The 12,186-nt window shown below is 40.6% G+C and overlaps 1 protein-coding gene across 1 annotated transcript; it reads right to left on the bottom strand.

The window, feature by feature from the left end:
- Positions 1–2,018: 2,018 nt before the first annotated feature.
- LOC114555192 (ubiquitin-conjugating enzyme E2 L3) lies at positions 2,019–10,576 on the bottom strand. Its single transcript, XM_028577411.1, has 4 exons — positions 10,448–10,576; positions 7,397–7,492; positions 7,128–7,314; positions 2,019–3,587 (listed from the first exon to the last, which is right to left on the bottom strand). Exons 1-4 carry the CDS (start codon positions 10,472–10,474, stop codon positions 3,433–3,435), a joined length of 465 nt encoding a protein of 154 aa, XP_028433212.1. The 5' UTR covers positions 10,475–10,576; the 3' UTR covers positions 2,019–3,432.
- Between the last annotated feature and the right edge of the window lie 1,610 nt (positions 10,577–12,186).

The raw sequence follows: 12,186 nt of genomic DNA, 5'->3' as shown, positions 1-12,186 counted from the left end.
TCCCAACGAGGCTACTTAAAGAAGCATTACCCGTGGCTAACACTTCGTTACTAGATATGATCAATATGTCTTTATTAATAGGTTATGTACCGCAGTCATTTAAAATAAAAAACCTCTTCTGAAAAAACCCACCCTCAAACCTGAGGTCTTAGCCAACTATAGACCTATATCTAACCTTCCCTTTCTATCCAAGATCCTTGAGAAGGTGGTTGCTAATCAGTTATGTGATTTTCTACATAGCAATAGTTTGTTTGATGACTTTCAATCAGGATTTAGAAAGCATCATAGCACAGAGACGGCACTGGTGAAAATTACTAATGACCTTCTAAGTGCTTCAGACAAAGGTCTTGTCTCCATACTTGTCTTACTAGATCTTAGGGCTGCATTCGACACTATTGACCATACCATCCTGTTACAGAGATGCACAGTTTAGGCTGCAGTGACACTTTTACCTCTGGAAAAGAAATGAAATGCAATTACAATGGGGTTCCAAGTTTCTGGGAGCCACGTTGCCTTGCATACTTGCTTGGACCCCTAAGTCTTAAAGGTCCCATGATATGGTGCTCTTTGGATGCTTTTATATAGACCTTACTGGTCCCCTAATACTGTATCTGAAGTCTCTTTTATATAGGCCTTAGTGGTCCCCTAATACTGTATCTGAAGTCTCTTTTATATAGACCTTAGTGGTCCCCTAATACTGTATCTGAAGTCTCTTTTATATAGACCTTAGTAGTCCCCTAATACTGTATCTGAAGTCTCTTTTACATAGACCTTAGTGGTCCCCTAATACTGTATCTGAAGTCTCTTTTATATAGACCTTAGTGGTCCCCTAATACTGTATCTGAAGTCTCTTTTATATAGACCTTAGTGGTCCCCTAATACTGTATCTGAAGTCTCTTTTATATAGACCTTAGGGGTCCCCTAATACTGTATCTGAAGTCTCTTTTATATAGACCTTAGTGGTCCCCTAATACTGTATCTGAAGTCTCTTTTATATAGACCTTAGTGGTCCCCTAATACTGTATCTGAAGTCTCTTTTACATAGACCTTAGTGGTCCCCTAATATATAACGTGTGTTACAAAGTGACCACGTTTGTTTCTGAAGTAAAGGCTGGACACTTTTACGCTTACGTTCACATTTTGAATAAAGGACTTTTACCTGTAACGGTGTATATTTACATTGCTTCTTTTACTCAAGGGTCCGAGTACTTCTTCTACCCCTGCCATTAGTCATCGGTAATTAAATATCCTAGAACTACTACTACAGATTAAAGTGGAACAAACTCAAACCTTTAACTATTAGAAGCTACTTCTTACCTTTGTGTTGAATTCCGGCCAATTTTACATTAATCGCTATAAATAAGAGTACAGTCGATAGAAAAAAAAAAAGAGCCGACTCGGTGCAGTCAACACGTAGTAGCTGCAGCTGTCTATGAGCTTCCACTCAGCTAAAACGGCAGTTGTCGGGGCAAGTTTTAGAGTGCCTTTGTGCCTCTTAAGAGTTACACTCAAGTGGCCAGTGCCAAATAACAGCTTTACTGGGTCATCTGCACATCTTTGCATCCTAAAAACTTAAGAGTAGCATTTTTTCTCTCCACATTTGTGTTCGGAATTATATTTAAGGATACTCTGAAAGTAAACACTTTGTAGTAAATGGGATTCAAAGTGGACAATATGTCTAAAACTATATGACAACAGATTACCAACAAAAAAAATCTTAAATCTTAACTCTAGGTCTACTAACTGGCTTTCAACAGCTATCAACTATATTTCACAATGTTGGGAGTCTTCCACTGCAGAAGACTGTGATATGTTAAAAGCTCAGTGGGCCGTGAGTTGAGATTTTTTTTTTTTTTTTCAAACTATAGAGCAACTACATGCACGTTTTTAATGTTAATTAAATTACACAGGTGAGGTCGCTTCAACCTGTTTTTATCATATTGTAAATCAAATCATGTTGCTCCTCTGTCTAGTCGTCCAAAGACAAATATGAGCAACATCCACTTCACTACCAGGCAGACAGTGAGGCCAAATGGTTAGCCATCTTTATTATGAAACAATATTGGGACCAGATCAAACAGCTGTTACATGGTGGTTTTTGGCTACTACAGTCCCTTTCCATGTCCGGACACATCCCCAGACAGCCAGCCCTCTCCCAACTGCCTTCATGGTGCTTGTTTCTAGGACCACCTCCAGGAGCTGAGCTTCATTCCAACTGAGTGCACCCTTTACCAGCTTCTCCTCTCCCCCCCCCCAACAGGTTAGGTCCCTTTCAGCAGCTGACAGTCCACTGCCACTGGAATATGTCTGTGTGGTAAAGGCTCGGTTCTAATGTGATAGATGGTTATATTGGGGTGCCCGATAGTGGGAGAGGAGACATGCCTGGAAGATTCAAATTAACCAAACAGGTTCTTCCCACATTACCAATTTTATATATCAAGTGCCACACAAACAATTTCAAGAGGAGAAAGCAAATTGTTATTAATAAGGAAAAGAAAATCACAATAGCTATTTATCATGCTGAAAACTGGTTTAGCCTGAGAGAGGTCAACTGATCTGTGTTGCAAAAACCCACCATCAAATGTGGGGATAGTCTTTGAGGGCCTGCTAATTATGTCTGCATGGTTGGAGTTTTTTTTTTTTTTCCTTTAACACTCAAGCATCTTCTCTAGCATTTTCAGCAATACCAATTCAATTCATGTTTGGCCTGTTATGTTTGTTTCTGCTCAGTGGGTTGCAAACTGGGGAAGGAGATGTGGGGGGGGGGGGGATCGTCTCAGAGTACAGTGCAACTCCAGAAGCAGTGGAGTTGAGTAAGGGAAACACACCTCCAGGTCCTACCTACAACTTCCATTCTTTCTGTCACATTTGTTTGTTTTTGCTTACAAGATTATTGATGATAGGGCAAAAGAAAAAATGGAGTGATTAACCAGATTTACTGCTCTGAAAATAAAATAAAAAAAATACTTCAGAAAAATCATGTTTAAGTGAGATCTATTTAACAAAAGAGTCGTTTATATAGAGGGAACGCATAAAGAAAAATTTAACACATTATGCAGTATTTCCATCTAACTTCATTTGAACATCATATTCCCTTAGCATTTCTTTTCCATTTTCACATTAAGAAAAGAGTAGAAAGTTAGAAATGATCTGGAGATTTATGGCCAAGGAGGAGCAGTAGTAAGAGGAGGTGGAGGAAGCTGTCTGATCCACAGAGAGTCCTGGATGGGGAGGGAGGCTGAGGATGGGCAGCTCCTGGACTGCAGGGAGGACCGGTGTGGGGGAGAAGGGGGGAGGAGAGTGAGCGGGGAAGGTGGTGAGGTGTGGGGGAGAGCAGGGGGGCGAGAGGGAGATTGGTTTTTGGTAGGGCAGGTGAGATAGGAGGAGAGGGGGAGAAAGAGACAGAGAGAGGGCTACACGTTTGTCAGGTGATCAGTCCATTGGCCGCTTTTCACCGTGTTTCTTTGTAAACTCTTCAGCGTTCTTCAAGAATTTTTTACGGTCCTTTGAGTATTCTTCTGCTAGGTCTGCCCTAAGGGGATGCTCCGGCTGGGGGTCGTTCACCAGCGCAATGAGGGACTGAATTACTGCAAGACACAAACAGGCAAGGAAATGAAGTTAGATATGAACAATGCTATAGTTTCACAGCACCATGAACAGGTAGAGTTAAACAAGGGACCATACCAGCGGTTTTGCACAATCACCCCAGTAAGTCCTATACAACTTACAACTTACAGTACATTGCTGGCAGCCATCTACCAATTAATGCAAATGGCATTTGTTGTATTTTACTCCAGGACCCCTTCATTTTAGTACACTAACAGAATTAGACTTGACGCTTGCTCAACATAGCTAATGCACTGCAACAACGGCAGCGTGACCTGGGAATCTCTCATATTGGTTAACCCAACAGGTGGGTTAACCCAACCGGTGGGCCTAGGTTTGTATACCAACCCCCCTAACCAACAGACAGCATCTGGTGGTGTAGTTGTAACACACCACAAACTATGCAAGCTCTGAATGGGACATTTAGGAGCCACTGAGTCAGAGCGAGGCAGCGGATGAACCGCTTTATTATTTATTTATTTGATTAGGACAATGCACATTAATTAACATTTCTGTAAATGCGCCAGTGTTAGCCAATTGGCTAATTTTCAACTGTAGTCCTAGTTGCCTAGCATGCAAGGAATCCCACGCAAGCACGGGGAGAACATGCAAACTCCACACGGAAAGGTCTGGAACGACCTGGGTTCGAACCCAGAACCTTCTTGCTGTGAGGCAGAAGTGCTAACCACTGAGCCACCGTGCTGCCTGCTTTGCAGCGCTCTCTTGCAGGTTCACAGTAAAAGGCGACACATTTGTCCATTCCTTCTAGCTAGATTGTTTTGGTCAGAGACGTGGTGTGCTTCATGGAGCAGAGACTGTTCAATCAGAACATAGGACGTTGGACATCTATCCTGCACTGAACTACACAGAAGGAATATATATTGGTCATAAAAACTAGTCCTAGGATAAAAGATTGTTTTACAAGCAAAATCATATTAATTCATAATTATTTGACTTGTGTTTTAATAGGCAAAGCACTGGATTTTAGGTTGGGTGATAACCGAAATATTTATTAAAATGTAAACCATTAAATTACAAAAGCTAATATATAGCTTTGGGAAATGACTGACACTAGCATAAGGTGTAAGCATATAGTAGTAATTTGGCTTATACATGTAAAACCACTGCCATAGCCCTTTAAATATGATGATCTGTGTGGGCTGTCCCTCTACCAGCCATCAGCTACTGATGTCATGAAGGCAAATGTCAAATTTCAGTTAACTGCATTAGCCTCCAGACAACATAGACTTCTAGTTACTTCCAGCCGCTGACAGAAACCTGAGGAGAAACACCCCATCTATCAGCTAGGAACCAGGAAATATGTCCACTACACCATCTAAATAGAGCCTAGTTACCTTGAGTGGCTTATTTTTTAAAGGTTCCTGAATCCCGTGCCACGCAGAACACTTGCGGTTGGGCCGTGAGAGAACGATGTGATTTGGCCAATAAGAAAGATGAATAAGTGGCCGGGTTGCTCAGTGGGTAAAGCAGGCGCACATATACTGAGAGGTTTATGCGACGACGCAGAGGTCCAGGGTTTGAATCTCTCACCTAGCTGTCCTGTCAAATAAGGCAGAAAAGCCCAAAAATAATCAAAAAAAAAGAAGCTGAATAATAACTGTATAACTTTAGAGGCCATTACTATTTTGCAGTAATGACTTTGATCCTGGTGCTGTCACACTCAATGTAGGTCAACTGTATGCAAGGTCAATATTGTTACGTTTCTGTTTCTATACTGTCTACTCCATAAAGTCAAGTATTGAAAGTGAAATTGTTTTGGTATTGGCACTAAAACTTGTGTTAGCATCTTTGTCGAACAATTTCTACCAAAGCCCTGCTGTGTGTAGAAACACGGATGCGTAATACTGTGAGATTTAAGACAAAAGGTGATTATGTAGCATCAGCTCACCTACAGAGCCTGTAACATTAAGGAGCCTTCCACACGGAGACGCTTTTTTACAGATTTGGTGTCTGATAATTATTTGTATTCCCTGTTGGGTTAACCAATAGGAGAGATTCCCAGGTCACGCTGCCGTTGTTGCAGTGCATTAGCTATGTTGAGCCTGGAAAACATTGTTACCTCCTGCTGCCTTAGGAGAACCTCAACCCCTGCTCACCCCCTATTTGATCCGTTACCCTCGGGGAGACGCTACAGGTCAATCAAATCACACACCAGAAGGCTGACAAACAGCTTTTCTCCCTGGGCCATACGGACTGCCAATACTCATGGACACTCACTTTGTCCATGACACTCATGGACAATCTGTCATAAGCCCTCACTCCACACTTTAATAACTACAGACATTTTTTACCTTTTAGATTTTATGGATATCTATATTTAAATACATACGCACATAATAAATATTTTTTATATTATCTTAGTAGATAGTATTTTAAATATTGCGCGCTGAGCCTGTTCTTGTCTGGACATGTCATTCCTTGTTTTCTTTCTTTTTTTTTGTGTGTGTGGTGCAAGGGTGGCTCTGTGAGAGCACCCTAAATTTTGTTGTACCTTCACAGTGCAATGACAATAAAGGCTATTCTATTCTATTTGATGCAAACGCACATGTTTTGCATCGTTTGGGCCGACCGTCGAAATGAATTCTGTAAACGCATTAAACGCATAAAACCACATACGTCCGTATCGATGAAGTCATCGCCACACCCCTCGACCTCTTACCCGCACTAGCGCTAGTTCACGGCCACGGTCAAGCTAAGCGAGCATATCCCATCTCCATGGTCAAACCAGCTCACTTCATCTAAATACTTTGTCTCTGCTCCCTGACACTTCCCTCTGCCCTGCCGGTCCTGGATTCTACACAAGATATATTGCTAACATTATGTAGCTAACGTTAAACATCACTAAAGTAGCTGATGCTCCAGCAGGGACGCAACTTTAATGTTAGCTGCTATGGTTAGCTGTTTATAAAGTGGAAGAATGTAATTTATCAACTAGCTAGCTAATCTGTCTGCTTATCAACTCCTTGAATGGATTATAGTAACATTTACCACGGCTTCGAGTAGGAAGGCTACCGCAAGAAAAGAGTGTAGATTGTCAAAAAGACATTGGATCATTGATGTTTGTTTGACTGCTGATGTTAGCTACCAGAGCTAATGTTAGCTCTGGTAGCTAGCGCGCTGCAATCATGTCTGATGGCAGACAGAATTGCAAAATAAAAAGCAATCCAACAGCATATTATACAATGTAAACAAAGACACGTTTGCTTGCTTCTTATAAAATGAGCAGTGGTGAAAGTTATTATAGTCCATGGATGTATTAAGAGAACGTCGTGTTATGATGGGAAGTGGAAGTGACTATGCTCTTCTCCGTTTTTGGTGAATTTCTGTAGCCGAAACAGCGCCACCTATAGGCCTGGAATATGAAGTAGCGTGTTGAGTCTTTTACAAATGCATTCATTTGGACGCAAACACTTGAAACAAATCCAGGGAAGACTGGTTAAAAAAAAAAAATGAAAAAAAGATTGTTTTTGGTATGTGTGGACGTGGCCTAACAAACCCACCTTGGTCAGTTTTGGTGGCAGGCTTCCAGTTCTCTGCGCTGATCACGGGCAAGCACACCTGGCCCTTCTCATCGATGTTGGGGTGATAGATCTTTGTCTTGAATGTGATCTTGGGAGGCTTGAAAGGGTACTCGGTGGGGAAAATGATTTCGATTCTGAACGCACCTTTGTCATAAGGAGGGTTGTCCTGGAATTCAAGAAAGGGTGTCAGTAAAGGAAACTGTGAGCCAACAAATGGCAGAGCAGTCAAACAAGGAGTGGCTACTTACAGGAACAATGAGCCCTTGCCATGACAATAGGTTTGATTCCTCAACTTGAATGTTTCTGAAGTTTTTCATTCCAGACCTGCGAATCTCTTCAAGTTCCTGAAAGAAAAAGCAAACATTGTATATTACAGAAGTTACACAACGTCCAGGTTTAAAAAAGGGGTTGAGTACAGAGAACCAGTTTTGAATTGGAACTGGTTCAAGTGTAGATCCAGGGCATTATTTAAAAAAAATAAATAAAAAAAAGCTTAAAAAAATGCTTTAGGTGTTTTTTAATTTCCCTTATCGTACCTTCCTGGTTATGTGCGTGTTAACACGTGTATAGCGTTTACTTTTTGGCTAAAAAGAGTTAGCACTCTACAATGCAACTTAAAAAGGGTAATTTCTGTTTTTTTTTTTTCAACCAAGACCCTATTTCCCCATGCATTTGTGTCTAATAGACTGTAAACTAAACTTCTGATGTAAACTGACTTCTTGTCCGAAGACAGCGGTGTGAAGAGTGGAAGGTGAGTCAGGAAAGGCTTTCCGGGAGTCTGTGGTTTTGGAGTAGGCTGCAGAAATTATAGGCTTGTGTTATCTAAAAGATTTTCAGTGCCATGGCTCAATATTTAAATGGTTTTGACAGTGTGGATAAGGTCACAATAATTCAATGGCTGCCCGTATTCATTTGAGCTAGAGTATATGGACGTAAAGGGGGGGGAAGAGAGAGAGAGAGAGAGAGAGAGAGAGAGACTGCAAAGTTTTTCATGCAGTCAATAGGCTATAACACATCCATGGTTTCGTGTTATCTTAAAAAGATTTTCGATAAAGACAATGGCTTGTATTTGCTCATGTCTTAGAACCCTGTTGATTTGAGGGGGAATCCTCTGACATGGTGACAAAGCATTGTGAAGTGTCCGAGGTATATCACTGGACACATCAAGACCACAGATATCTAGCAGCAAAAGGTCCCACTCCTGACATCGGCATTGTTCCACTTTGGGCAAAGGGGCACAGCACCCACAAGAACACAAACAATGTCCCCGAGCGCAGCAGGCTTACAGAAGCTGCTTCACCCTCCTCCACTCTCTTCGTCCGTATACTCTGGCTTAAATGAATACCGGTGGCCATCGAATTATAATGACCTCATCCACATTCTTGAAAGCATTTAAATATTGAGCCATGGCACTGAAAATCTTTTGACTCGCGTTCCACTCTCCACACAGCTGTCTTCGGACAAGAGGTCACCTCCTGATATCGATAATGTTGTCAGACACTTTTAGTTACAATCTGAGCCCATCAGTGGCAAAAACAAATCACTTTTAGTGGACAAAAATCGAGGGTGCACAATTGCCCGATTAAGTTACATTGCAGCCACGTTCGTGAGGGTTCACGCTCAACACTGGACCAATTTCAAAGATTTTTGCTCACATCAGTCTATTGGACACAAATGCATGGGGAAATAGGGTCCAGGTTGAAAAAAATGAAAACAACCCTTTAAGGACAGGAGATGGCTGTGAAGTTCTAGCCCACCACCCCTGATCCAATTACTGAAAGTGCTGCCTCCAGTTTGCCTTGCAAGAATTTTGATTGCAGGTAAGAAGTCGCCTTAAGTTTTTGCAGCACTAGTGACTTCCACTGGTTGGTAAGGGTGCATGCACAATGGAGTTAAGCTTGTGTCTGTGTACACTCTGCCCCATGTCAACAGTAGAAGCAGTGTTTAGAAACTGTCATTTACAAATGGCTGTTTATGACAGCCTAAATCTGCATAAAAAAGGTTTTTGCTTTTTCTGTTAAATAATGTGCCCACAAATCAGAGCTACATTCAATAAGAATTGAAATAAATACCCAGAATCTATACAATAGCCTACACTTTGTTGATATAACTGCTGTAGTTAGTTACTGTTATTGAATATATAATTATACAGAACATATAACTCATCAAGGCTCATCAAATGTGATTTCTAGAGCTTGGTGATTTAAAAAAAATATACAACTTATTAAACTTTAAGTGCTATTATGTTGTTATATCATAATTTCAGTGTGCTGAGAAGCCCGTAACCAGCCAGGGAATAATTTATACTATTCCTCCCGATGTCATAAAGACACTGGTGCTGGGTCTGATTACTCAGGATTTCCCCCAGGATCTTTAGGTATGGTGGGAAGAAGTAAGGAGGGGGAATTACACACTTTGCTTCCCAACCTTCTGATATACTGGTCGTGTTAATTCCCACATTAACACGACAAAAGATACGCCTGATCTTCAATCACTGTCATCTGCGGAACCGTGTCTGACATATCTTGTGGAGTCTCATCTTATTTGATTATTTTAGTTACTAGGTAACGGTCTAAACAAAAGCCCCAATTTGTTAAGTTAATTAAGGAAATGCTTTACTCCAACCTTAGTTTTTTAGGCCGATTTCCTTGTTCGGTTCTGCCAACTAACGTTAGCTGGGAAAGCTTAATATTGTTGTGTGTCGTCAAGTTCAAACTGTAACGTTACAAAGTCTCACCGACCTGTTGTCCTGACATTTACTGTCGGGTTGTTTCACGTAACAGCAATAAAAATGTTAGCTGTGGATTAAAACTGAGTTCATTTCCTTGTGACGAACTCCCCAACCTGGCTAACTGTTAGCTAGCTAGCTAGCTGAAACGCAGCTACGATATGAGGATAGCAAGTTAGCTGATTAGCGCCTTCTTCGATCACGGTCTTATTATGTCGCAACATCTAAACTCACTCCCTCGGTCAAACAACCCATAGCTGCACGAAAGCTACAGTTGGCTAATAACCGAAAATATGTTCCGCGGCTGTCTTCTCTCGACTCTCTGGCCTAGTAGTTTGCCGGTGCTTTACTGCCTAAGTTAACGTTAACATTTGGTCGGCTAACCGTTAGCTAGTTGGCCAGTAGTGACCTCTCGTTTTTATTTAGTTTACAGCTAAAAACAGACACTAACTGCGTCTTCAAACAACATTAACAGGTATACATTTAGGCGAAGACCGAATGAGTCCACCAGCTGCCAATGCGTCTTTACACATTACAAATTATATGAAAATTACGGGATCGGGAGATTTACCTTGGCCAGCCTCCTGCTCGCCGCCATCTTGAAACTACTGTGTGTTCCCAGAATACACAGCGCGGCGAATATGGGTCGGTCTGGTCTGGTGCTGGTCCTGGGGCTGAGAATCAGCCATCTGCTTGTTAGGTTAACTGCAGCTTAACTTTTATAATACAGCATACTCATATTTTATTGAGTCAGGATTTGATATATGCCAATCTTGCTAAGAAGCCGTGCTAACTTAAATAAAAGTACATAAGACTGTATCATTGTAAATCAGTCAAGTCTAAAATAAGAGTCAAGTGATTTTAAAACACAACAAAAATCAATCGAATTGCATAATTAATGCATGTTAATAGAGCTGGACTTGCATTACAATTCAAGTTAATACAGATAGCTATATAGGCTATTGGCCATGAAAGGGCCACGCTTTTACCATATGCTCATTTCAAATGTCACATGGGCTAAATAATAATAAAGAAATCAAAATGCAAACACAAAACCATGTTTAACACTTAAATTGCAGCTTTGCAATGTGAATGAAAGATTGGAATAGGCCTATTTCCAACAGGCCTACTTTTAATTGATATGATCAAATTGAGTCTTTAAAAACATTCTATAAACAAAGACACCTCAGTTTCTACAGATACAGTGATGGATTTTTAATGCAACAGTATACAATGATATGCAACTGCAAATTAAATTTATCTCAGACCCACAACCACACAACTATTCCTGCCATTTATTAAATTAGGCGGTTTAGTTGTACTGCCATATAAAACAAAGTCTTTGTACTAGTTTGTAAAGACATCACTTGTTGCCCTGTGCCTAGTCTCGCTTTGCCAGACCCTCCTCCAAAGCACACTTGCCATCAGTTATCCTTCTTCTGTGATACCTTAAATCTCAGTTTAACATGCGTACATATGATCAGGGGACTACAGGTGGAAATTAGCAATTGTTGCTATAACCTGGCCCAAGACATATTCTCTTGTTTAACAAGTTTAATGTTTATTTGTGCATTGTCCCTGTTTCAAATAAATCAATTTCCAATTCCAATTCCAATCACAATTAGGATGCCTATCGTGGTCCAATATGCAACAATTACACAGCTGTGATGCAGAAACTTGAAACCACCAGTGCACATACACACAGAGTGGACATTTCAGGAGGAAACATCTTGTGTCAGTATGACAGTCATCATGTTTTTCATCATGACAGTCTATGGTTTTCATTAGGGTGTATGTCTTTAAAAAAAACATGTCTGGAGGGGATCTTTGAATTTTGCTTTAAGATAGATGGATAGTTTAGCCATGTAAACATAAATAGCCAACAATATGAATTGTTTCCACCTTTTGGAAGCTGTTTTTTTTATCACACATGTATGCTACAAATCATAATTAACAGTTCAGTAAATATGATATGGTATTTTGAGTGCTTACAGCAGCCCAAGTGGAGGCAATATGCAAAGAAAAATCCAAATATCACAAGTTCACTGTTCACGGTCAATAAAATAGAATATGCTAAATGTGTGTAGTTTTGCATTTTTGAATGCAAACCATGATTTAAAAACATAGCAAATAACTAGTATTATTCCAAGTGCAGCAAAGCTAATATGACAGTCAAACTTTGCAAAAAAAAAGGCTTGGAGGCTTTTAGAAAAACAGCTCTTTGACTTAAAATCTGAACAGTGGAAATGGTGCCGCTTTGTAAATAACTGTATAGCAAAAAGTGCCCTACTAAGTAAAGACGCAGGTGGG

The sequence above is a fragment of the Perca flavescens genome, chromosome 5, assembly GCF_004354835.1.
Source record: "Perca flavescens isolate YP-PL-M2 chromosome 5, PFLA_1.0, whole genome shotgun sequence".
In the NCBI taxonomy this organism is placed as follows: Eukaryota; Metazoa; Chordata; class Actinopteri; order Perciformes; family Percidae; genus Perca; species Perca flavescens.
This window is presented reverse-complemented; position numbering and strand designations above follow the sequence as displayed.

What these genes read in the sequence shown, in the direction of transcription:
- LOC114555192 (XM_028577411.1), bottom strand. Translation starts at nt 10,474, where the DNA reads ATGGCGGCGAGCAGGAGGCTGGCCAAG. An exon ending in GGCAAGGGCTCATTGTTCCT is followed by an intron (nt 7,315 to 7,396) that starts GTAAGTAGCCAC and finishes CTTGAATTCCAG; the next exon opens with GACAACCCTCCTTATGACAA. An exon ending in TGCCACCAAAACTGACCAAG is followed by an intron (nt 3,588 to 7,127) that starts GTGGGTTTGTTA and finishes TGTGTCTTGCAG; the next exon opens with TAATTCAGTCCCTCATTGCG.